Raw genomic sequence first — 27,565 nt, 5'->3', positions numbered from 1 at the left:
ATCTCTGTGCTCCATGCAAGACCCTCCTTCAGCTTTCTCTGGCAAATTTCGGGATGATGCTGTCTGTGGAAACTGTTAAAAACAAAAACATATACACCTTTGTGGTGATCTGGTTTGGATATTTTGTTTTGAAAGCTCTTTAAGGCCTGTTTTAACAAAGGCCTTTGCCCACGGGCACTCGATAAAATACAATGCAATATGAAGACTGGTGTTGTCCATCTAACCTTGTTCAGTTACCGGTTTGTTGTGTTTCTCTTAGATTTATTATTGCAGAACTATGATTTCACAGCCTCTGCCAGATACAAAATAACAGATTCTGTGTGGCATTTGGAAAGGAGACAGCTCCTCGCACTGAAACTGCGGTGGTGAGTGCTGCAGGCTCATTCCTCCCAGGAATGGTCTTAAAATCCTTGTATTTCTTTCTCTGTTAGCTTGAATTCCTCCTTCCTCTTTTCCAACGCAGTTGCTGTTGTTCTCATGGTGATGATACTTAGTGCTGTGTTTGCCTTTTGGCACAAATATCTGGAAGAAGGTAGTTGCTTTCTGAATCCTTGGGCATCCACAAGCAGTGTCACCTAAGTTGTGCTGTCACGCGAAGAATGGACACATGGAACATAGGAAACTTTGTCACAACAAGAGCTTGTTGCACTGAGTCACTCAGCTTAGAACTCTCAGGAGGATAGTTTAATGATGGGGTAATAACAAGGAAAAGACACACATGCTAGATAGTAACATAAAAGACTCTTTGGCCATATTTTATAATGCCCCACACACTTTGCTTGCTTTACCTGGTGGAGTTTCAGTTTCCACAGAAGATGCTTTAAGAGAAAGGGAGTATTATTTTTTTTTTCCCAAGACTGAGACCTGTTAGGTATCTCTGATACAATGATGTATCTAAAAGCCCTATACCAATATTTTGTGTCCTTGCATTAAAAAAATCTCCATCATCACAGAAGAGATACTTGTTAAGGTCAGGATTTGAAAACCACAAAGAATGAAGGATTCAGAAGGTTGTTTGTTTTTTTCAATTGACATCCAGAAAATGTATAAACATCTTGAAAACAGCTTTTGCCACTTGCAAGCACCTGTGGAAAAGTAAAATTAGTTTCCTTGAGTCTGAGGCTTACAGAAAGCTTCTTCCTTCATCCTGGAGATAGCGTTCCTCTGAGTGATGCCATCAGAAAGATGCGGAGGGCCAGCAAAGGAAATATTGAACATACAGGATACACAGGATATATTTTACTGACACTGTGCACATATCTTGGAGAGTAAAGGAGCCACTATATACTTGTTGTAATATCTCATCCTAATCACAGTGGCTGTGCTTTAGCTGTCTGTGTAGCAAATGGAGAAAGAAAACTGCTTCAACCTCACCTATTCCAATACTGGAAAATATTCTGGTTCACTTCCAAAATAATGCTCAACCAAGGGCCGCCCGAGGGTAAGACCCTGTTCAACTACAAAATTATCCTTAGGCTGGAACCCAGAGAAGAATGCATATTGTCACCTCCCACCATGGCTAAAGGAACTCAAGACACTTGGTAAAGCTCAATACTGAGCCCATACGCAAAAAAAAAAAAAATAAAAAAAATCTAACTCTAAAATAAAAAATTAGACAATGCCTCTCCCCTGTTTTTGGCTATGGAACACATTAGTCTGGAATTAAAGCAATAACATGTTTCAGAATTCAATGTCCAAACCATCAGATAACTGGAACTTCTGGGCTTCTTCCCTTGTAAAATAGCATGCAAGTTAAATCTGAAATGCCTGTATTTTCTATAGACCACATTTTAAATGAAAACATGTATAAAAATGCTATGATGTACGAAACTCTAGACAGCTATCCTTATGCTATGCATCAATTCCAGAAAACAACTGGAAATCCCTTGGAAAGTTTGATGTAATTACATCTGACTGTAAATCTTTGACTGTTTTAATATACTCAGGTGACCTAAATAACATTACGCAGAAAAAAATGGAAAGTAATTACGAAAGAGTATTTGTCTCAAGATCAGTTTCTCTGAGAAATTACTGCTCTGAAGAGTCCTGTATGCCTTGTTCTACAGCCATAATCTTTGTATTTCCACATTGTAAATACTCCATGGTAAATTGCAATGGAAGCTCGGCTTGGCTCAAGTTCTCCTGGCTGTGTGGTACTGCTTCTTGGTTAAGGAAATGGATTTCATTCTCAGTTTTTGTCATTCTATGCTTTAATTTACAGGTGATTTATATGTGTCCTGTGCTAGTATAGTGGTGATTTTTCTTCAAAGTGAATTTCTGTCATGTTCAAACAACTAATTTACAGACACAAGGATATGCTGCCAGTTGTCCTTTAAAATGTCTCAACCAAACACTTTTTCGAGAGGTGTAAATGAAGATGATGGAAAATCCTGTCAGCAATTCAAATGAGATTTGCTTGAACTGAGTTGCTCCCTTCCTCTGGTGTTGTGTCGATCAAGTTGTCTGAGCATGGCCTGAAGCTGCCCTTCCTAGATTGGCTGGCAATGACATGTCTTAGCTGGCTTCTTGTGCTTTAGATGGGAGGTGAGAGCTCATAAAGCATTGAATTTATGATGCAGTAGTGCAGGTCAGCCCCGTAGTTCAGGTGCTATAGTTGTCTATTCCTTTGCTATTTTCTCTGGGCTCCTGGAAACAAGAGCAGGTAGGAGTTAGTAATAGTCTGGATGAATCGTGGCCAGTTGCACTGATGTGCTTGAAAAGTGCAATTTGGTGTATTGTGGCCCAAATAAGTCTGCCACTCAGTTTGTGGATTGCCCATACAGAAATACATGTGGCAACTGTTGTTTGAAAGTAAAATTGTGATGCCTCAAAATAATATCCTGAGGCATGGGTTATTTGTGAAAATTGCTTGTAGAGGGTGTTCCTGGAATTTGGATTCAATCTTTTGAAGTCGTCTTTAATTCAAAATAGTCGTAAAACGCCATAGAGCTGCTTTGTGAAATTAGGTAGCTACAACAATATGAGACTCCACCAAAACTGGACAATCATTGCCCTCAAAAAAGGTGTGTAAAAAAGTACAGGCAGCAAGGTGAAGCTGGAAAATTATGACAAGGGGAGATGAAGAAGGCAGGACAGGGGCACTAACAGTTTGATCCTGAGAAACAACACAGAGAAAAATCTGAAAGCCAGAAGAGGCCTGGGATTACGATAAAATTAAACATCTCCAATTCTTTGATTCTTTGTATGTGAAGAAATAGAATTCTGTGCTTTTCTTAATAAATAAAAACATGCACTTGTATTCTCTATTTCTTCCTTTAACAAAGCATTCCATACACCAACAAATTTTCTTTAAACTCTGAAATCAAAAAAGATATGAGTTGCATCAGCAGTCTTGTGGAGACTGCATTCAACAGCAGTACTGGACTGACAAGCAGAGATAACATCTTAGCTAACCTCCAGATTCAGTCAGCCATAAGCACACTGTGAACCTTTTTTTCTAACTACCAAGTTGATGCTATTTTTAAAAAAACCCACATACAGATTATTTTCAAATGAAGACATTTAAGTGTAGCATTTCATTAAAGAAAAAAGTGACAACATATACTTTAGCTTTCTATTTCATCTTAAATCACATAACTAGATTATTGCAATATTCTTTAAATTCAGAAGTCCCTTTCTCAAATGGCAGCGAAAATAGCTTTTCTCGTGACTGTTTAACTTCTAAGAAAGCTACTTTTTTTTGCTCTTTTATGTCAATCCTTCCCATGCACTGTCATCATTTTACCAGGGTAATAGTCTATTTTCTTTCCTTCTCTTTCCCTTTCTTCAGTATCTCCTGTAATTTTCTTCACTAAGGGAAAAGTTCTTGATTCTTCTGATCAGGGCACAACTGTTTGAACAGGGTAAGTTTTGGGAGACAATTGTAAACTAAGACTAAATAAGTCATGGACAAATCCCACATACTTAAATTTCTATTTAAAGAGTGAGTAGGTGTTGAAGTTGGGCTTTTACTGTGCAGAGCAGTGGACAAATTCTTTGTCTATATTTACAGATATTTGCATTTGAGTAAGGCTGTGTAAAAAAAGCTTAATATGGAAAAAAATCCAAAAAAAGTTGAAGGCTGGAGAAAAAACCTTTTTGTCTGAAGAGTTCAGTCATAGTAACTTAACAAAAGTGGCATCATTACAGAATAAGCACATTTATGCTTATTAGGCTTACCAATCTGTTACCATACATGGTGATCTGATGATCTCTTCTGGTGTGGAAAACACGACCTTACAGGAAAATAGCTCTGCTTGAAGAGCGTGGGCCACCTTGTCTGTTTATTGTCAAGGAGCTCATCATGGTAAGGGCCCCTGTGCAGTCTGCCCTACATCGAGTCTGGATGAATATTCATGAAAATAAAGAACTGGAAACAATCCTGAGAAAAAACCACTTGTGGCTGCTTTCTTGTCTGAAGCTTTGGGTTTCTGAAGAGGCATAATAACCACTCCAGGAAGGCTAACTGTTTGGAGTTTGAGGAAAACTGTAGTATGTCTAACCTGCAACCCCAGACATCAGGCTAGTCATCAGTTTAGAGCCAAGCTTTTGAGAGTTGTTCAGAAGGAAAGCAAACTGCCAGCTGGAAGGGGAGCTCAAGCCAATCAAGGGAGCTGTGTAGCACCTTAGACTTCACCATGCTGAACTTATCCTCTTGTAAGACAATGGGTTGAAGTTATGAATAATAAAAATGTGCCTCTGCCAAATTTTTCAGGCATTCTTTAAATGTCTCGTTTTTCTGTACTTCTGTGAGATTCACTCCTGCTTCCAAAGTTTTTCTGCTGCTCTAGAATTGACAGCTGATGAAAAGCATAATTAGTATGAATTACACAAGGGAAGGAAGAATAAATTTCGTCCTTACTGGACAGAACAAGCTCTGGTGGTTCAAGAGCCAAGGCACACAGAATAAGAGCAGAACTGCTGTTATTGAAAAGATTCACTTAAGACCAAAGATGCCTTGAGTTCCGGCTGTCTTCACTTGCTCTGTGACAGTCTTAGGGCAGAATTAAAAACAGTGCTATGCTTCAGGCAAGAGCTGCATCCCTCCTGATCTGTTCTGAAGCTGATGATGTGATGGAGGTGTAATGTCAGTCACAAAGCAACAAGATGAGCATTAGCAATAGAGGAAAACTGTGAAAGGGAGAGCTTGAGAGACAAAGATGATGAATTGAAAAATAGTCAGTTTTATAAAACATTGTACAGACTTTGCTTCATTTGTGTTTCATATCCTATGTGTTTTCTTCTGACCCCTTTGTCTGCCTTGCCTCTGTGAACCACAGTGCTGAGATAGCCAGTTTCTCTCAGCTGGGAGCCTCTGACACTGAGTTTGGTGTAATTTCATTAAACACTGTTCCTGTGATTCTCTGTAAACTTTGCATCTTCAGTTCTAAGGTTCAGTGAGATGGCTGTAGCAGTGTTGTCGCTGTGGAGACAGGAGCACCAAGGTTTGAGCAGAGTTAGTAACCAGAAATATTGTGAAGGTATGTATGTGAGTAGTACTTCTTCATATCTGTGTTTGAGTATTACTCTCTTGTCTTCTGTTGCATTTCATCTGTGGCCATCTACACATACTGGAATAGCTTCATTTCAGGAGTGTCCTTTTCCATAAAAATATCTCTTTCAATTCATCCTGTTTTATAAAGGTAGTGATAAAATCTTGCAGGATTTGAAATGTTCAGCCACATTAGCTCCTCCAGTGAGCATAGTTGTCCCTCTTTCATTCAACAGAGCACCTCCCCTTACTCTAGATTAGTTTTTCTCAGTTTGTGGCATTATTTCTCTTGGGCAGATTAAATGAAAGAGATGGTAGGTTGCAACATGGGAAAAAAATAGCCAACCTTACTACTGCTTCTATTTGATTTCAAGCAAAGACATTTTTTATCCTTTTCACTGTGGCTACTAGCTTTTTTCTTAAATGCTAATTAAATCAAGGCAGTAGAACTCTATTGTGTTAAAAATAGTGATAAATAGAAACACAAAAATTATTCATTGTATAAAGAGTAAATATGAGCTCTCTGAATTGCACAGCAGATATCTTGCTTGGCTCTTTATTGTTTAATGTACATATGAATAGGCTTAGGACAGTCACATGCAGATTTAACAAATGATAACTCTGAGCTGAATTAAAGGCATGAATTAATTTTCCTTTATCTCATGCATCATTAAATATTGCTGTCTACTGATTATCTATATAATACCTGTCACCTGATAGCAACCACGGTCGTTATGGTAATGTCAAGATTATAATTATAGTCCCTTCTGCAATGTAGTCATACTATGCTAAAAAAATCCTTGAGATGATAGTGTCCCATGCTGGATATCAGCCCAAACACAAATAAATTTTGAGACTGTTGAGGGGAAGATATTTTGTTACTGTGTTCTTAACATTCAAGAATTATGTACTTACATGTATATACATGTGTATGTAATTTTAAAATATGTAGCCTTTTGAACTATGCCTTTTTTTCATTTGAGATAGACAAAACTTGTCAGAACTTCATATCCCTTGATGAGCATCCCTTTGGCTGAGTCTGGGAATTTAGGAATATTTTTAAAATGGAGTTATTGCCCAGAGAAATCTTGTTTGTTTGGCAGCATGTGTCAGAGTGGCAGATGAGCCCATAACCTTTTGCAGTGGAGCATGTGGTGCCCCAGGCATTCTGGCTGCTCCTCCCAAGGCCTCTGTCATGTCAGAAGCTGGTGAGCCCTAATGCCCAGAAGCTGATCTGGAGATCAGGACTCCTGGAAGACACACGTTTACAAGACTGCACAAGGTTGTGAGTGGCAGAGAAAATGTGGCTACCCAGAGGATAAAATAGGTCTGGTTTATGTGTGGCAGAACTCTGAGAAAAAAAATTAAGTCATTATCGTCATTAAGTCATTATCTAGCTTCTTCAGATTTTATTAATACAGTTGGCCTATTTTCTTTTAGATTTCAGAGACAATTTTCATTTAATGATAAAGAAAAAATGTTGTCTCATAAGTATACAAATATATAAACAATCTCTTTCCAAATGTAAAAAGGTTCTAGGAAAAGCATATTGAGGAACCTGTGTGAACACAACTTGTGGAGCAAATAATGCAAAATAAAAACCCACTACGTGTAAAACTAAGAGTAGTGTAACCATTATCTCATTTATTAACATCTAACACTATAAATACTGTATTAACCTAATGAATAAAATAGCTGATTATATGTTATTCTTATCTGTAATCTGAAAGTAATTGAGATCAACTTAGTCACAGTAAAATGGCCCATACAATTTTATATCTGTAAATGAAATACCTATAGAAATTCTTTTGTTTATTTTGTTTCTTATTCTTATCACTTACACAGTACTATATTGAAATACTATTTTCTATTAGTTGATTTTGGGAACAAAGTTGGTGAACTGTTGTGATATGTATTTGGTAATATTTTGACGTCAATATTTGGTTTCAAAGAGAAATTTACAAAGTTGTTTATGTGCCAGCCATTCTTAGGCTGGCATAGGTACCTATTCTATAAATAATTTTATTCAGGTGATAGTCTATGAACAAGCTGTTGGCAAAAATGTTCATAAAAACTTGCAGTGATGCCAAGGTTTTTGGTAGCTGTTAACCCAAAGTGTCTGATGCTGGTGGAAGCTGTGACAGTGCAGACAGTTGTGTGTGTTGGCTCTTTGGGAACAAGAAGGCTGCTGAGCTGCAGCTGCTCTTTTACAGGGGCTAGCCAGTGATCTGAGTTGTTCTGTCTCATGCAAGCCCATTGCAAAAGGCCGCAACTCCTGCAACTCTCTAAGAGCTGCACATTTATGCCACCTTTACATGTTCAGTAGCCCATTTATCCTCACATCTTCACAGACTTAGGGTGGTTTATGTGGAAAGGAATAAGACCAGTGGAATCTCAATTAATTTGTTAATTATTTAGAGATTAAGACTTTAATATACCTTCATCATTTAAGAAGTTCAGTTGATTTCATGGAAAATCTTTATCTTGACATTTATTCTGAAATAAACGTTTGAAGATTCAGCTGTTTTCCTATTAGGCATTAACAGCATTAAGTACTTGTCAATCCAGTAGTAAGAAGTTCATGTAATGGTGCCAGTGGAGGAACAAACCATGCTCATGGGATACAGCAGGAAATATCTATCCCTCCTGGTAGTAACGAGCAGAGCAGTGAATTAGAAGGAAAGATTAAGCAAACTAGATTGGATCTTGTGTAGTCCAGCAGAGGCTGCCAAGGATGTTAATCAGACCCAGATCTGGAAGAGACTTTTTCTGTTCAACCACTGCAGTTCTTGTTCTGAAGTTTTACCCTCAGGTATTAAAGGGACTGGATTTGTTGTATACTTGCATAGAGTTAGGTCCTGCATATATTGCAAAGGCAAATGAAACCCAGGCATCTTTGAGTGGATCTCAGATTCTGTGTGTATGCAAGGATGTCCATTACCCTCCCACCACATGATGTGAAGGGAAAGATAATTTTTCCAGCATTTTTCCTTTCTAGGCACCTCAAGGAATGTTCTAAGTCTCCAAATTTTTCTCCTTTGAAAGCAGAGATTTTTCTGTAAGAAACAAATGCCTTCAGCAATGTGCCAGGATTTAGCCACGCTGTCCTTGCTGTCCTGTGAAGTGTGTATTACTATTGGTATGGTGCCAGAGCTTTTCCAAAGGCATTGGTGGCTTGCCTACAGCATCAGTAAGGATCTTGATTTTCCCATTTTGAAGGGAAGCAATAAGACCTATTCCAAAGGAAAATACATGCTTTTGTCTCACATTTGGGTTATCAAAGAGGGGTTTAGTGTCAGGCTCCCCTAGTTTAGATGCATGTCTAGATAAATAGTCAACTAACTTGACAACTCTATTAATGATTGTTCCCTGGCCCTTCTTTTGCTACATCACTTAACTGTGTTCTGCACGTGGAATTACTGAGGTCAGGAAAAGAGAAGCTAGATGGCACTATGGTCCAAAGGGATCATGTGCTACTGGTGAACAGGGTGAAGCTGTGCGAGTTATCTGGTCTAAAAAGTCTCTAGAATTCAATAAATATCAGCAGAAACAGGGTCAGAATTTTTGGAGTGGAATTAGGGAGAGAACAGGCTGATACAATTAGTTACCTTTTGGGTTTTATAACACAGACTTAAGCATATAAACTTGAAAAAGAAAGCAGATGTAAAATGGCTTTAAGATTGCCTACACATATAAAGCTGTGAGAAATAGTTTATGCATCATTGACTTAACATAACTTAAACATATTTGTGATTTTTAAACATATGCTCAGATATTTCTGTTTATATACATCATTATTTATGGAAGTAGATAAGCTATATACCACATGTGTGCAATTCCAGGAAATCAACACACTCATCTGATTGGGTCCAGCAACCTAGAGGGGAAAAGTAATCCACCCTGAAGCACTCATTAAACCTTCCTTTAATGATTTTAAGGATAGAGCTAGAGAGGCCTACACTACCAAAGAATATATTTCATTCAAGCAAATATCTGGGGTAGTATTGTAAGAACTCATAAAGTTGTCTTTATATACATATATTTTTGCTATGATATGTCAGTTTCTATAATCTCTACTTTTACTGTTTTTAGGTAACAAATATGTGAAATTCATCCATTTGAAATGAAAGTCAGACAAGAATATATTAGTACAGTTTTTATTAAAATTGCAAGACAAACCAAAGCCTTTACCTAATCACTATTTAAGAGCACAAGTAGGCAGTTTAAGCTAAAGAACTCCTTAGAAAAATGTCAAAGTTATTAAAACACAAAACAAATAAACAAAAACATCTGGAAGCTTTGGAATTCTGCACAAGTAGGCAGTTTAAGCTTACGAATTGCTTAGGAGAATGTCAACGTTGTTAAAACACAAAAAAAATAAACAAAAACATCTGAGAGCTTCGGAAGTCTGGGGAGGTCTTAATTTATAATTCTTTTAAAGCCTCAACATTTGAAAGTAAATAGAACCCCATCAGAGAAACATCTGTAGTAAAGCCGGCCTCTAGGCTTTTTCATTTGTATCTTTTGCTCATGCAGTGAAGGGGTCTGCACTGCAGCATGCCATCTTTGAACCAAGGTGTTTTGCTAAAGAAAGAAGCCTTTTTTTAAGAGGAGCTCAATAGTTGTTGTCTTAGAGCTGAGGTATTGCTGTAGAATTTACACAAATGTGCATCTGTTACGAAAGAGATGCAAAAAATAATTGATTTAGTAGGATTTTATCATGGCAGAAGGTAACAAAAAATACCATATTGTTCCTTCAGATTTCAGTATATCATTAATGTGACAGGAAGAGGTATGGATGAGCATGTAAATAACTTGGAAATGCTAGGAAAGCATCAAGGTTAGTAGTTGCTAGGAAGACACTTGCAGAACTTCTGCAAATCCTGAAAAAATAGGATGAGCAAGATGACTTTAAAAGCTTAATATAATTACAGAATTTTAATGCTCACACATTTGCAAGATAGCATAGGAAGGTCAATGAAGCAAATTCATAGAACTGCAAGCCTACAAGGACAGTGTTAAGGAACAAGCAGGAAAACAAATAGACCACAGAAGCTGGAACAAAGAGGAGAAAATGGGATCGGAAGGAATGGGAGAGCAAGACATCTTCTTGGAAGTGAAAATGAGATAATGGACATAGTCAACACTGTCAAAAAACAGGAAGTTTATTGAAGAAGCTTCAGGAGAGGCTAGAAGAGAAGGAATCATCTGTGGACAGAAGGTACAGTGGAGGAAGTTCAAAAGTTTGTAGAAATTGTGCAGAGAGGTAGGTGCATATTAATTTTGGGGGTGGGATTGCAAATTTGGAGAACCTAGTAGAAGGCTATTAAAACAACCAGTGGTAGCAAAACAAATACCCTTTAGGTTAGCAAATAGCAAAAAATCAGTTACTTTTAATGTGGTAATCTGTTGAAAAATAAGAAAACAAAGAAATTAATTTCATAGCAGTTTTTTGTTTTGTATCTTCCTCCTATTTTAAGATACACTGAATTTGCCAACTCCTGCTTTACTGTGTATTTGGTGATTCCAGAGTCCTTTTTAACTCCTGTAATTAGTATCAGTATACTAGAAAGACATACTTTAAGTTTAAATGGGAAAAATTGTGCTTCCCAAGAGATGGAAAATGTAGAGGGCCTCCATCACCAAAATGGTAAAGAGATGGGATTTAGGAATAAAATTCAGAGGGGAATAAAAACAATTACTAAGTCTTTCCCTTCTATCAGCAACGTGTGAAAAACTCGTTCCTGTTAACATTTTTGAGAGACAACTCCTACTTGGTGTTCTGCCCATTTGCATCCAATACAGAGATGCTGTAGACTACCCAGGGAGGGGAGCACCATCCAGTCAGTACTACCATTCCTCCAACTTGTATTCAGACATGGCAGATCATGAGTCTTGTCCTTAGGTAACCACAGATTTGTGCTGCTTTATTTAAAACTGGCCTTAATTTTTAGATTTCTTTTATTAATGTCTTTAGGAATCACATATTTTTCCTTAGTGGGGACTGTACCATGTGTTTTGCCTCTTTGGAGGCTTTTGACTGCAGGCTTCAGTATTCAAAATACCTAAGAAATACAGGAGGGCTGATATAGTACTTGTACAGCTGGGAGTTTTGTTTTGTGCTGCTTCAGCAACAAGGAGCAGGACTGTCTGACCTGGCAACATTTCTGTGCTTTTCTTTTTTTTTTCTTTTTGCCATTCAAGTGCTTTCCTCCTAGAATTCAAGGAAACTCATATTTTGGGTTTTTTGATGAAGTGTCAAATCCTTTTAAAGTAGTATGGATGTTGGCTGAACCTTCTGCAGGTTCAGTCTATAGTGGCTGAACTGAATGGAAGCCAAGGAGTTCTCTAATGTCTATTATAAGTCAAGGGTCATGTTGTATACGGAGCAAAAATACATGTATAGTGACAGGAAGCAGAGTTTTCCCTATGTTTTAATAAACAATAGCAGGTTCAAATTCTAGTTATTGGTAATAGGAAGATCTTTTTGTTCTGTCAGATTGCTGTTTCCTGTGACACTCTATAAGGTACATCTCCTTCACGTTTGCTGGCATTATTTGTGTTTTCTAAATGTGTGATGCAGCACATTCTTAAAAATAACTGTCAACTTTGTATTTGTTTTCAAGAAAGTGCTGATACTAAATAAAATACTAATTTTGGATTGCAGCAACAGCCATAAAATGGGCACACTCAGCAAGAAATCCAGCATGACTGTTTGTGGATTTAGTGTCATAGGTGAACTGAAGATAGGATGAGTTGATAAATTTAATGTACTTTGAATCTGTGAATGTGTTTAAACACAAGTTCTAAATATGAATATTTTTAAGCTGCTCATCACACATTGAAACTCCTTATTTTACTTCACTATCTTTGTATGAATTTATTCACAAGATGGTTCATCAAAGCAGTGTATTTTAAGGGCCATATGTTTATAAAATACTAGAATTATCAAGATAGTTAAATTTTGGCTGGTGACTGTTGACAAGAAGTCCAAGCAGGATCTATGAAATATGCCTAGAGCCTTGTGAGTATTCTAGCAGAAGACACAGACAGTACATGAAAACATTAACATTTCTTGAGGTTGTTAATTGCTCTGAATAAATCAACAATTATTTATTACAATGAAGATAATTTCTTGGAAATATCAGGAGTGCATTAGAAATATACAACATTCTAGTGAGATGTTGAATAGGCTCTTCACTGACATGGCATTTTACCATGTACTGCTTAGAAGAGCAGATCAGAATTCCAGATGATTATTATGAATACATTTATACTGCAGTAGTCACTTGAAAATCATTCTTGTGCCATAAAAATTAGTTTCTGGTAAATTAATTTGTTTAACATCCTTGGAAGGTGCCAAATGAGTTATATTTCAATCATCTGTAAATATATGCTTCTGTATTCCATTGCAAAGTACACGACAAATTCCCAGTGCTGGCTCAGTGTTTCTAGAGACACTCATAGTTAGTTGCCTTAATTCAGGTACAGGGTATCTCCCAGGCTGCCTGCCCAAGGACTAAATGCAACTTGCCCAAAGTTCCTCACCCACAAGGCACCTTCCTGGGAGCAGCAGCCTTCCTTTCTTCCTTCCAGGACCCATGGTGTGGGGGAAGGACAGAGATTCCAACTTGCCCCTCCTTTTTTCTGCTTTTTTTTCTCTCTATTTTCCCTCTCAGTGTCAGGTTTGACCAGTACTGAAGTTCGAAGCTGCAGTATTTTTATGATCAGCAGGAATGTCTAAAAGCAACTTGCTTCAGCACAGGTGAGGACTAAACAAAAAGATGAGAACGTTCATAACCAGTGTAAGAAGCCAGAGGAAGGAGCCTCGCTTCTTTGTGCCTGGTCTGTCTGCAGCATCTCCTGAAGCAGGAGTTAATTTGACCAAGTACATTGCTTTTCTTTTTCTTTCAGTTCTAGTCTAGTTTTGTGAAATACAAGAGTTCTTCCAACATAAAAGTTAAAGAAAGGACCAATATCTAACAGATACATCTAACAGAAGATTTTGCTGAGAAAGCATAGTTATAAGCAGGAAATTCTGAAACCTTAAGGACCCCTACAGATCCTCACAAAATATCCAGAATGCAAGAAGATTTTTCCATATTCCTAAACATTGAACTCCACCCATGACTATGATATTAATTTTATATAAAATATTTTGAAGGAATAGTGGATGCAAAGGGGATTTCCATTTCCTCTCTTTTACAAGGGTATTTCCACAGATTTCAAACCCTCATTAAACAGTGTCTGCTCTAGTACATATGTACAAAACATGTTCAGAGCTATTAAGATGTAATTGGTGTAGTAAAAGATACTTAGAGATTTTTTACACAAAGCCTGTGAGCCTCTGAGTTCATTGCTGAATGCTCTGCCAACTAAAGGGATACTTTATTGCATTTTTATACCTCCCATTAAAATTCTTATTTAATAACAGTAAGGATTCTTTTAGCAAAATATTTAAGCATATACGAGGCTTCTATTACATTGTCAACTGGAACTAATACCCTCTGTTGATGTTATGTATATACTTCAGTGTTTTACAACTAATAATCATAAGTACCTGTGAAGTGACATCTAATTTTGTTTTCAGTTTTGAGATTGTGCAGTGTGCTGAGAGCCTACACTGACCTTAGTATCAAGAGTTTTTTAATCCTATCTAGTTTTGTTTCATTTCACAAATACCACGTTTTATCTTTTTTTTTTCTTTTTTCTATATTCTCCTGGAGTAGGTTTTAGTTTCGATATCTCAGAAAATTTTTTCCATGTTTCTCAATAGGTGGGGCATTCCAACAGGATAACTAAAAGAAAGAATAGTAGGAAATCTTTATAAATTGCACTGATGTTGTAAAAATTAAGTAACTGAGTGACAGAGCAGGAACTAGGTGGGAAAAGAACAATAGCGTGAGCACACAGTACTAAGAAATAATATAGGGCTGGATTTGGGAAGTATTTGGAAGCAAGGAGTTTGAGAATTTAGTTAGTATTGGAAGTTATAGGACATGCAAAGAGGTTAAATGCCTGCAAATATGCCTGCAATAAAATATTTTATGGTTCTGCTTGTTTTAACTACCAGGGCAACTGCAGGCTACATTCAATAGTGCCTGGAACCATTAATGGCTTGTGAAAGTGTAGTCATCTGAGTGATCTTGCTAACTTTTTCCAGCTGCTGGTGAGGAAATGTTTGCAAAGGCATAAGAGAGGTGTTCAGCATACTGACTGAGAGATTGCTTGCAATTCAAAGTGTAAGAAATGGACTTTTGGAAAGGCATATTGGAAAGGAAATGAGAACATTCAGCATGTGATTTTGAGAGGACTGGAAAAAGTCCCAAGAGCAATTAAGGTGATAGGAAATGTAAGACCTGTCAGTGCAGAAGAGAGTCTTTAAAGAAAAGAAAATCAGTTTTGAAGTTACCCTCTGATTAACTGGGAAGAGAAAATAAATAGGCAAAAAGAAAAAGTAGGTGTTCTGAAACTAGTGTACAAAGGTGCAGGTGATTTCATAATTAAGAAAGATAGTCAAATTGAACTACTGAAAATAAGGTGAAAAACTACCAGAAATAAGAATTTAAAAATAACTCTTAATTTACTGGTAGCTGAAAAGAAATTGAAAGAGGAGAGAGCAGGTACTTAAAAAGATGATAACTGCAAGAAGGGTTCAGAAGTTTTATGTACCTGCTGTGACTTTAAATGCTAGCACTTTGGATTGTTCTACCACGGGAGAATAGCCAGTGTTTTGTATTTTACATATTTGCTAAGACAGAGTGTGAGAACAAGTTATCTTATTCAGTAGATTGTCTTCATCGTTCTAGGTTATTGTTGTTTGCCTGGACAAAAGTGCCCAACAGTTGCACAGAACCAGAGGATGCTGGGCCCATAATAATCAAGAAGGAAGTATAGACATGTGATAGTGAAGGAGCAAATATTTTAAGTTCCTTTGAGTCTGAGAACAATTTTGTCTATCTGGAGATCTGTGTACTTGTGAGAGCATTGTGCAGATGTTTTTCAGACAGTAGTATGTAAATTGTTTCAGTGCTTTGCACAGTTGTGCTTCCCCAGTTTTGACCTCACCAAATTAACTTGTGGCATTTGCCATTGCAGTATTGCAAAAGTTCTTGGCAGAGGGAGCTTCCCAAAGGTGCATTTCTTTTTGTAGCTATCTTCTCATAAAGTACGGGGTTTTTACATGTTTGTGCTCATTAGATATTTATACTGTGACTTCCTATTCTCCACTGCATCAGTGGAGATCACTGCCATACTTGGAAGGCATTTGCACAACTTCAGACTGTCCAAAAGGAGAAGAACAAAAGGAAATTGTTGCACATAAAATTGTGTATGTTGTAAACATGTTAAAAGGCAGGCTCTTACTTTTGTCACTGTACAACATAGCCTTTGTTCATGGGATGTCTAGCTGGCAGTGATTGGTACCACAGGAGTTCCAGCAGAAGAGTCTAACGTGAGCAAAGTTTTGCCTCATAGCATAGCCCAACCGACTTTGAAATTGGAGATAATAGTAACCACAGAATCAGTAAGGCTGGAAAATATCTCCAGGATGAAATCTAACCTTTGAATATTCTGAAGCTTTTGAAACCTCCAGAGCATATACTTTAGTCTGTTTATTGTAATCTTTTTATAGTAAAAAATAAAAAGTTATCTGATATTAAACAGGCCAAATTTTTCCCTGTTTTGTAACTTCTTACTACAAGTGTTACATCACACAAAATCCCCCACAGTTAGGAATCACCGCTGAATCTAAATTCTGCACAAGGTTTTTCTCTCCATGGTCTAATTGTTGTTCTTTGCTTGATGAGCTCTCTGGGTGGATTTTTAATAGTTAACTGTAAGACTTTCTTGTAGGAGCCCAAAGGAGCCTGTGCTGTGAAAAAGCTCACAGCAGGCACTGCTGGCTGCTTGGGTTGAGGCACCTGGGTTCTCCACAGGTGCTGGGCTGTTATCTGTGAGTCCCTCCTCATCCCAACTTCATTGAGCTCACATTTATTGTTTTTTATAAGATGGCTTGCCACAGAACAGTTCTTTATCGGATCCATTTCTAAAAAACTAGTGCTTTCCTCATGGAACCAAAAAGCTTCACAGGTGTGCTGTTCCAGGGACTAAAATCTCAGTCTCTGCTTGGGTGTGTCATTTCCAATGAGCTGTCTGGAATTCAGGTTCACTTAGTACAGCAAAACACAGCAACTTCTATCAGGGGAAATTGCTATGAGGATCTGGGTCTTGCTTGGTGTTCTTTCCTTGTAGAAGTGGTTGTGGATGTAGGAAATGGGACAAAATGTGTGTTACTTTTCATTTAAAAATATTTAGAAGCTGGATATAGCCTAAAGCTGTTTTTTTCTGTAGCTCCGTTATTATATCTTCTTTTTTAAGTCTGTAATCTCAAAGCATTTCCTCATAATCATGAGGATATTACAGCAGTTCCTATTAGTAACAGGATTCAAAAACCTTCTCCTCCCTTGCAGCTTATTCAGAAGATAATAGATGTACTGAATTGAACATGTGTGTTTATATTGTAACTAGGCCAACATACTTGATGTAGATCACCAAAACATGAAAAACAGCTGCCATTGATTAATTTATTGGTGCTTTCTACCCACTTCTCTGGAGCATCTCAACTCTATTAATTTTGATTACCTAAGTTAAGCACCTGAATTTTCAAAGTAATGAACATTCCTTACTACTTTAATTAGGCAAATGACATTGTTCAGTAACTTTAATTATGGCTAAGTGAGACAAAGTGCAGATACAAAGAGTCTTCTTTATAGTCCAACCCCTCACTGGTGACCACAATCAATTCATTTCTCTTCTAGTATAGAAATGGAAGGTTTCCTGGGGGAAAAAATGTATGTGGGAACATGCAAGCTTCAATTATCTTCTTTCCCATTTTATAGGATGTGGATTTGCAAGCTTAATAGCAATTTTAAATAAAAAATCTCATTGCAGAAATTCCTTCACAGCTGTCATACTGACAGAAACCGTGGGGATGCAGCTCCAGCAGACCTGCTGTGCTGTTGAGATACAATGCAGGTGCATTTAGGACTATCCTGGGCACATGCAAGCAAAAGCTGAGACAGATTTGTTTGCTCTGAAAGATTGATGGGGTGTGTATTTGGTCTGGTTATACACCATACTTGGATAATACCTCCATTTGGAAATAACTGAAGTTTTTTGTAAAAAAAGATTAAACCAGTAAAAATTCACAGAGTTGTGAATGTTTTAAGTAACATCTTAAAATAAGGAATGTGAACAACTATATATTTTTGGATGCAAGATATTAAAAATTATTTTGTAGAAGTAGTATTTATGCCATGACGTCTACTGTGGACTTTGCTATGACCAGTCTGTTTTTCATGAAGTTTGGTAAAATACTGGTGATATAGTTTTAAACTCTAATATGGTTGAATGAGCAAGAATTGTAAAACACATTTTCTCCTGTATTTGTAAAATCTGGATGTACACAGATATTAATACGTGGTGGAAATTGTCATGATTCAAAGCTTAAAAGATTGAAAAAAAAATTAAAATATCAAAAGGGATGTCGAGTACTTTCAGATTTTACCTAGGACGTGATTTTGTAGTGATTTTTAAGGATGTTGGTAATATGGAGAATTTACACATTGAGTGGAGTCAAATAGTGCCGACAATTTCAAAATAATCTAAATTGCCAGAGGATATCTCAAAGCCAAAAAGCCTTTTTAAGTAAGATTCAGTAATTCCCATCAATATGCTCTATCTCATGAACTGTAGAGATAATGAGTGAGGACTGGTGAGGCTTTGCATTTTCTGATTTTTTTTGTTGTTGTTGTTGTTTTGTTGGTTTTTTGGTTGTTGTTGGTTTTGGTTTTTGTCGTTTTTTTAGGAAGCATGGAGGTTTTGTGAAAGTCTGAATATCAGATCAGTGCAGTAATGCAGGAGTGCAGGTCTAAGTGGATTTCATGCTGTTGCAGCCTGGACTTTGAAAACTATTGCTTGAAATGTCAGGAAAAAAAAAATAATGCACTAAGCAAATTAAGAGATTCTAGAGAAATTCTTATTTTACATCTTTATTTGAAGAATTCATATTTTACAAGAAAAAAAATCTGAGGTGATCTGAAAGTCTTTAAAGATCTTTGGCATAACCTGGAAGGGCAGTACTTCCTAAACATCTATTCTCTAGGTTTCTTACAAGCCTGATTCATTCTTTTTTTCATGAAAGAGAGAAAATGGGCTAGAACAGAGATATGCCTTGGAAAGGACCCTGAGATGAATTTTGTTTAATCAAATGATGTCAATACAGATTTGACTATGTAATTTTTTTTTGTTTCTACATATAGCTATTGATGTGGGAGTTTCTAAGAAAGTGTTTTGATCAATAGTCATCTTCACTAGAACAAGTTTGGAAGTACAAAGCTCTTCCATTTCATTAACAGTATTTGATCCATGACTAATTGCTTTTATCCTGTGAAGCTGTGTTTCTGTAAATGTATCTTTATGGTTTCGATGAGTGTTTTTAAAGTCTATAACTAATCTATAGCTGTAAAAACAAATGCTTCAAGAACTAGAAGATGAATTTAGTGCAGTGGTTCAATTTTCCCTTTTTTGTGTTCATTTTAAAGGCTTTTAATTTTTCCTGTAGGATCTCAGAAACATGAGATATCCTACAGTGAAAATGAGAAGATGGGTTCTTAAGAAAGTTCAGACTAGGTTCTAGTTTGGCATGTAACAGTGGTCAGTTTGGACAGACTTCACAGCTGGATGAAAGCTTAATTTCAGTGGCAGATTTACAAACAGGTTGTAGGGACTGTAATGAGATGAGCTGCATTAAAGCAAATCTTTTAGCATTTAGCATCAGTAGCTGAGATTTTGAAAAACAGGAAACCATTTCAGGGTGGAGACTCCAGAAGCACCTAATGTTCTTTAACATAATTGTGTGAATGCCTGTGTTTCTGTAACCATAGGTTTCTCTAATGTAGCTGGGGTTTATTATTTCAAATGTTGCTCCCTAAAAGGCTGCATGTAAAAAAGTTTAGAGGGAAACTTCCACTGACCTATTGCATTGTATTGTTTCTTCCTAGCAAAGGCTGCTTTTCTCGGCAGTCACTCATAATTTTGAAGTCCTTCCAAAGGAAGACAAGGCACTTTGAATTGGTTCAAAAGAATCAAAATTCAATGGCTAGTGCTAATACTTGCCAATAATTTTCTGAAGTTATTGCAAATAAATAACTTACAATTGCCACCTGTTTGGTGGCACAATTTACAGGGCCCTCATTAAGAAAGACTCATGGATGTTTGTATGGCCAAATCATTCTGGTCATACATTTCTCCATAGAGAAGCAAATAAGAGATTTTAGTGCCTCTCAACTGCCTTAATTTCCCCCCCCAAATTAATACTACCTCTATTATCATTATTATTAATATTCTTATTATCTCTGATGCTTTTCTACATGACAATGCTGATAGACATTTATAAAAATATGACTAGAATATAAACTAAAAGACCCCAACTATAATAATATGATAAAAAATAGAATGTTTTACTCAAGAAAAAAAGTCAGCCAGGATATTTAAAGCAAGTGGCTTATCTGCATGAGGGAGATGAATTCTGTGTTCTATTGGAGAACACACAAACAGTTAAAATCAAAAGAAGAGATGGGTGAATATTTATTAGTTTTCAATTAAAAATGTTTTTCAACCATTTTTTAAAAGAGAACTGAAATTAAAAATGACTTCCCTAAACGCTTGTGTATGGATTTTATGTGCCCTGTAGTCATTCAGCATATAGATACATTGGTTCAACATTGGTTCAACATTTGAGTTGCCTTGAAGGATTCCAATAGAACTTGGAAACCTGAAACATTTTCTCTCCCTTTGCTACTACAGATAAGTCTTAAACTTTCCTGTGTAGTTCATTCACAGTGTTTTCCATCTCCTTTGGGCTTATTAGACAAGTCAAATGACAGTTTCCATCAGAAAGGGTAGTCCTTGGCCTCCACTTGCATGCATGCAAACAACTTGGTGATATTGGCATTCATCCGCGAATTGAGAAAAGCATTTTTAAATTAACAGAGATTTAAATATACCTGAGATGGTTTGAGCTATAAATTCCCTGTTGTGTGGAAAATGGGAATAATAAATTCATTGCTAAAATGAGTCTTAATCCTGACAAAATAGATGCAGATATAGCGTTTTTGTGGCACCAGAAAACAAATTTGTGTTTATGTACCTTTAATAAACTAGCGCACAGAAGACATTTTCAGGAGTAATCTGCGGTATATTCATAAATCGCCAAATAAACCTTAAATTCCTTTTTCTAAAAAAGTATAATTTTATCTACCTTTCTTTAACTTATTTCAATTAAAGTCAAATGTAAAGATCACAGACTAATGCAGGCAGTTTGAATGTTATAAATATCACAGCATGGATGAAATGAGGAAGATTACCTTTTTAATCTGAAGATTAGCATGAACTGTGATTTAATAGTCGGAATTCCTCTCATTTCCAGTCAATGCTTTGTATTTCCTTGATTTAAGTATGATTTCTGAAACTGATACTGTCTGATTTTATGATAATTTGTGGGTGGGAAACTTTCAGGAAGTTTCTTCCTGTCTTCAGAGATAAAAAGTTCAAATTAGACAAATTTATATGCACCAGTATTTATAAGTGTTTATATGCATTGTTCATTCTGAATGGGTTTTGACTTTTAAAACAATTTTGTGGTTTTTCGCTGTTGAAGGAATAATAACTGCATTAAAGTAAGACAAGCTAAAGAAGAAAGTCACATCTCAAATAAGGAGACACAATTTCAGGAAATAAGGAAATTATTTAAAGAGCTGCACAATGAACTGCTGGTTATGAGCAGTCTTCATCTTCTGCTGAAGCCTCTGCTGTTGACTATTGCTCTGAGTTAGACATTGGACCGACAGTAAAGGCAAATGTGGGAAATGATGTGTTCCTCAGACAGATTTTGCCAGTGCACACTCTAGTCTTGCATTTCTGTTCTGAGAATGATGGGTGTCTCCATCCAGGTGGCCACCTTTGGCAGGATAATAAATCGATGTTCTTTCTTTTCTGTCCCAGAGGAAGCGTGGAGGAGGGAAAATGTCTTCCTTCCAGAGGATATTTGCCTTTGCCATAGTGATAGAAAAAGCTGATGAATAAATCAGCCAGAAAAAGCCAAAACAAAACAAAAAGCCAGAAGGGTCGGAAAACCTATGGCAAAGGAAAAAACAGTGAGAATATTGTATGTGTCAGGACTCTGGTTGCCATTTCATAAACAACCTTCTTCCTATTTTTGTATAATTTACTTGAACATCCTGTTTCTTTCTTTATCCCCTGTGTGACTTTGGGATTTTGAAAAGGGCTGAAGCCTTAGAAAGGTTTCATCTATTGTGTATTGGAAGAAGGTGGAGGCTTCTCTGCTAGAATTGAGAAATGTTTAAAGAGAGATAATAGATGCTATTATAGTGACAAATGCCAACTCTCTCCCAAGAGAACAGAAACACCACAGAAAGAAAAGTGATTTTGATTATATGCGTTAGAGATTTACCATTTCATATATTTCATTTGAAACATCTTTGCATTTTGAGATCAGCTTTGACATGATTTTCAAGCTGTTTTGCAAAGCCAACTTCCACTCTTCAAGTAAAGATATATATTCTTGTGATACAATTTGTAAACTTTTGTGCTGTGGCAAAGACAGCCTTCTGAACTACATCCATATTTCATGCTTGAGCCCAGGGCTGAGTGGCCCAGCACAGCAGGAGCTCTGTAAATCATCATGTTCCTCGTGATTTCAGTTACACCAATCTGTATTGCAAAGAAGCAAGCAAAGCAGCTCCCTGGCCTTTCAGTCATTCCAGTTTGCAGTGTTAGTAAATGCGGTGCTTTCAGCATTAAAAAATCATTTAGTAACTCCCTACACAGCTGAAGAGGACAATGCAAAATCTAATAGTGTATCTTAAGGATTCTCTGTTTGAGTCCATTGAGCTTTAGACTAGGCCAGAATGCAAACCTAAGTGAGGTGACATGATTAATTTAGGGAAATTCTACGTTTACAGGTGGGTGCCAGCAGGCAGCTCTGTGACACTTGTAGTGCAAAGTCAGCAGATGGTGACACAGCCAAATGGAGATGGCCTGGAAGCAGCGCAACGGCTGTGGGACAATTCAAAACTTTGGCAGAGGCTCTGTGCAAAGCTGGGATGCTAAGAAGAGCTCAGTTGATAAAGTTCAGTGGCATTCAGAAATGACAGAGATTATACTGAAGTTGCAGGAAAAAAATGTTTTGCAGTAGTAGTGCAAGAGGAGAGTAAAGCAGCAGAGATGGTTTTAGAGTGGCAGAACAGAGCAGATGATTCCTAGTTCTAACTTAAATAGTGTTAGTACTATTAATTTCTATTTTTCTGTGCTGTTTAAGATTAGTTTTAAAAGGCTGCAAGCTGCTTTAGAAATACGTCTGTAAACTTGTATTTCCAAATCTCTTAGATATTTTTCAAATTTCATTTGCTCATAGATTTTTCTTATATTGAATTATGCTCTCAAAAACACAGACTCAATGCAGAGACCATTTCTGACTCCCTGTGTAAGCAACTGTGTCACTTGTGCTTCTACCATTCTCAAGATTTTATCTTTTAATCTGCTTTTGGCCTGTCTCAGGGATGGGATTCTGGCTAGAAAAAGTTCTGACTGATCCCCTGTAGGTCTATTCTGTCCATCTCTGTCTCCTTGTTACAACTACACTGATGAGCACATCCAAACAGGATTTCAGTTCCAAAAGACTGGAAATGGGGGGAATAGGAGTGAGATCTCAGGTACTAGCCAGCTTCTGGCCTACTTTCCATGATTCTTACCAAGGTTTAGAGGAATAACGAATTAATAGAAAAACCTTCTTTCTCTTGCAAAAGCAGACCTTTCAAATGCTTTTGTGTACAGTTGAGTTTCTTTTAATATATGCTGGAAAAGATATTAGCAAATGGTTCTAAATGTAAGGGAGGAACAGCAGCAGCACTTTTGACGAGAGAAGTTAAAAAGTGTAACCGTCCAATGCAAAACATGAATGTGTTTTGTAATATGTGGAAATAATAATAAGAGAATAGAAATATTGTCTACAATATCTTTTATCTTAAGTGTATTCGCTAGCACCATTTATCCTTTCATTTGAGCTACTTCATAAGAAAAAAGTTTTCCTGAAATACATGTGATACTGAAGCAAGACTATTTAATTATGTTTTCAGAATTTTCCTTATTACCTACTTCCTGTTTTCCTTTTTTTCCGGTTTTTGTTCTTTTATCTATTTGTATTATTTATTGTGTTTTGTGCAGAAATCGTAAGTGATTCCTGGTTTTTCAAGAAAGATTTTAAATTTTAGCACAGGAAGAGGTTATGATACTTAAAAAAAATTGTTTTAACACTCTTTCAAATAGCCTCTCAGCATGTAGACCCTGAAATTTTACAAATAAATTTGTGGCAGAGTCTGACATTCATGCCACCTTCAGTAGTAAGTTTCTCAGAGAAGAACCTGTGAAATTTATCTCTATGTAAAGTTCTGTTACACTGGCAGGAATGGCAGGTTTCATTTCTCATTTAGAGCAAGATTTTAAAGCTGCCTTGGGCTCCTGGGTAGTTCCTGCATATTCATATGGGAAGCATCAAGCTGCTCTCACTGTTACTGAACACTTCTGTGTGTTGTAAACCCAGACGTGACAATCCAGGCTACACTCCTTTCCCTGCAGGCTCTTGACATTCCATCGGCTCCAGAGAGCTCTCTGAATAATGTAGACGTCCTGCTTTTGAGACACAGCCTGCAATTACAGCCAAGGTGAAACTGAAGTTCCCATCATATATAAGTTAGGCTTGCACTGTGTTTAACCCTCAGTGACTTTAAGGAGTTATTCTGAAATTGTTGCAACTGATGTCACTTCATAATCATGAGACTACCAAGAAGTCACAGACGTCTTCTCACTTGGTTCTAAGTCCTATTTCTTCTAATTAGATCCTGACAGGATTTCCAGTTATTCACAATGGTTTGCTTTACAGTTATGTTTGCCAGTCAAAACACTAATGTGATTGTCTGAGTTTTTGCTTTAATTTTCTGTCTAAAACAGCCTTGGAAGGATAAATTGAGTCTTAAATGGCACATTATAGAAATCCTTATGAAAATGGCTTAGTGCCACAATATGAAAGGCCTTCATTGAAACATTAGATTTTATGAGGAAGAGTAAGAAAATAAAAGATCAAGGTAAGTTTACAAGTGATTCACAAAACCAAAACTAACATCACAAGGAATGTTGCGCAGGATTGTCATTTCCTCATTTATTCATCTTTATAACCATCAGCAGCTTTAGTCTAAATTAGTAGCATATATCAACTGTACAGTCGTTTCAAAAAGTTATAAAGCAGTTGTTTCTTTTATTAAAAAAGGAATATGATTAGCTAGTAGGAACTAGTAAATAGTGCAGATTAATTTAATAATTGCTTTCCTCCTAGATATTTATGGAGTTTTGAACATACACGCTGCTTACTTTTCAGTCTTGTGATAAATATCTCTTCATTCTTGTAATCATTCTGTACTATAGACTTGACCTGAAAATTTGTCCTTCTTTATGTTAAATGTGCATATCTTGTAGTAATCGTTAAATATAATTTTTATTTATTAGTTTTCTAATTAATGAATTAGAAAAATAAATTTAAAATAAATATTCCCATTAATAAATACGATATGTGGGATAAAGGGAAACCATGTTTCTTAAATTGTCTGAGATCCTAAATTGTTGATAGACTATATTTGCTAAGTAACAGCACATTTAATGAAACCATGAGCTACAGCAGGATCCATATGCTGACATTAGAGGTAGAATGAAAATTTCTTCATGCCAAAAAAATTCAATAGTCATGGCAAAAGACACCTGAGAATACAAGAAAACCAAAATCAGCAGCTGGATCTTGGTGCCGTAGCAGATGAGTCAGTGTAATAAAATGTAATAATAAATCACTTTTAGGCTGATGGGTTTATATCAAACATTTTAAATCAATGATATAGAATTCCTGGAGTGTATTTCTTTTTAGTGTGAGATGTTTGTATTACATTCATTCAAATAATCTAGGAAACTTAGTGTAAGATCATTTGCTTAAAATCACAATGGATTCACCCTCGTGCATCTCTGGAAATTTCCTGTGCCTGGATCCTGATGGTATTGCAGATCCAAGTAACCATGCTACTGATATCCTGAGTACTGAAAGGTGCTACAGAGGTAAGATTAATCTCGAGCTCCTGAGCCTATGAGAACTTAACTGGTTGATCTTTGATCCACTAAAGGATTCAACACTGCTTATAAAACATTTCTATCTTCTTTATCTGTTGGAAACTGTGGGTTGCACAGGATTGTTCCCTTTCCCATTAGGATGTCCCAGCTTCCAAGGGAAAGTCCTGGCAGCAGGTTCATGATCATGTCTCTTAGTCAGTAGTGATTTCATTCAGCTGCAAGTCAACCACGTAGGTTTGCCTGGAGCTGAGCTGTTGAACGACAGCTGCCCATATCCATCCCTCACGGTGTGGAGCTAACTGTAGTAAGAAATTAACTCAAACAAGGCAAAATGTATCCAACCAAGAGGGTCATTAAACCATCTGTTACTTATGGTTTGGTATTCACATATAATTATTGGGAAATTTCAGGAGAGATCCTTGACTGAGAAGTATCGGAATGTTGGAAGTCAGGTATTTCTCATACTAATTCAGCACAGACTTTTATCCTGCTTGAGAGCAATTTCAAACATGTGACACATTTCTCAAGTTAACTCTCTTATCACTAGACAGTAACATGGTCTGTGATAAAAGGTGACACAACTATGAAAGCCATTCTTGCTCAGTTGTCTATATCAGACTACAAGGGCTGGGGCTTTGATGCCTAGCCAAGTAATTGTCTGGGAAGGGGAAATAAATTCCAGTAACTCACATCTTTCTTACCCTTGCCTGTCGAGAAAAATTCAGCTGCTTATGGTTTCTGTCACTTAGCCACTCCTACTTTGGCATATTCTTTTTGTAGAAGTGTTAACAAACAAAGCAGTTAAGATGATACCTAACTGTCTGGGGGAAAAGAAAGGAAAGAGAAATAGTCCAAATAACAAAACAGCATGCTTTTTATTTAAGGTATTAAGGTAGAGCACATTCAAGAGAGAAAAGCAAGGTGCCAGATGCTGAATAGAATTGCAGCTGGTTTCAAGCATCAGATTTATCAGTATGTGTACAGACACACAAACATACATATTTTGCTGCTGCAAAATGCTTTCTCCTGAATACTTGTCATTTTGGCTTGATGGAACTAAAAATTGGTTCATTCCCCGTTATTTCTATTTGGAAGGTCAGTTTCTTCAGGACTTCCAGTCCTCTTCCAGAGAGGGGAAGGTGACAAAATCTAGGTAAAAGAAAGATTTCCTTTGTGTGTATATTTAAAAAAATAAATAAAATAAACTGAGCAGTCCCTGTAATTCTTACCTATATGGAAGATTTAAAAATTACGAATCTTAAATCCTGCAAAGTTAAGTAATTTGATTCCTTTCTGACATCTGTGTAATATTTCTACCTGTTAGTGAGCCAGTCCACTGTGGGACAACAAAGATAACATTTCTATACCACAAGGCAGCAAAAACACACAGCCGAGCATAGTATTTCAGAATATGAACCACTGTAGGAGAATAAAAGAAAATATATTCTGGAATATAAGCTGAAGGATAATCAATAAGTAGCAGTGCCGTTTTCAGTAGCGTGTCTAAGAGAATCCAAGTTCTGTATTTCTTGCAGGTGGAATGGTCTGTTACAGATCTTGCTCTTATCATTCCCTTTTTTCTTTCTCGGTCCATAGGGACATCCACGAACCTCATGACTGAAGAGCAGGAAGGATGTGGGAAACAGGGAAATGACTGATCTAGAAGTGTATTGGAGAGCTGCTGCTCGTGAGTAATAAAAAAGCTTGGTCAAAAAGTTCTCCACATCCGTCTTGATAAGCTTCTTCTGACATGTGAAATACTGGCCTTAATAAAGTACACAACAAGATTTAATGGTACTGAAATTTCCTGTGGAATGTTGGGGGAAT

The 27,565-nt window shown here is 36.8% G+C and overlaps 1 protein-coding gene across 4 annotated transcripts in view; it reads left to right on the top strand.

Moving 5' to 3' along the window:
* Nucleotides 1-388: 388 nt before the first annotated feature.
* The window catches only part of VCAM1 (vascular cell adhesion molecule 1), a 40,422-nt gene continuing 13,245 nt past the window's right edge, over nt 389-27,565 (top strand). Inside the window, exons 1-2 of one of the 4 annotated variants that reach the window (XM_088170048.1) lie at nt 389-5,480; nt 27,335-27,425. In XM_088170048.1, coding sequence (XP_088026174.1) covers nt 27,389-27,425 — 37 coding nt within the window. In that variant the 5' untranslated portion in view covers nt 389-5,480; nt 27,335-27,388. Of the gene's footprint in view, nt 5,481-17,986; nt 27,533-27,565 lie in introns of those variants that run through there. The other 3 variants (XM_088170047.1, XM_088170046.1, XM_088170049.1) reach the window with 3 other exon arrangements.

The sequence above is a fragment of the Sturnus vulgaris genome, chromosome 9, assembly GCF_052056855.1.
Source record: "Sturnus vulgaris isolate bStuVul1 chromosome 9, bStuVul1.hap1, whole genome shotgun sequence".
NCBI lineage: Eukaryota > Metazoa > Chordata > Aves > Passeriformes > Sturnidae > Sturnus > Sturnus vulgaris.
This window is presented reverse-complemented; position numbering and strand designations above follow the sequence as displayed.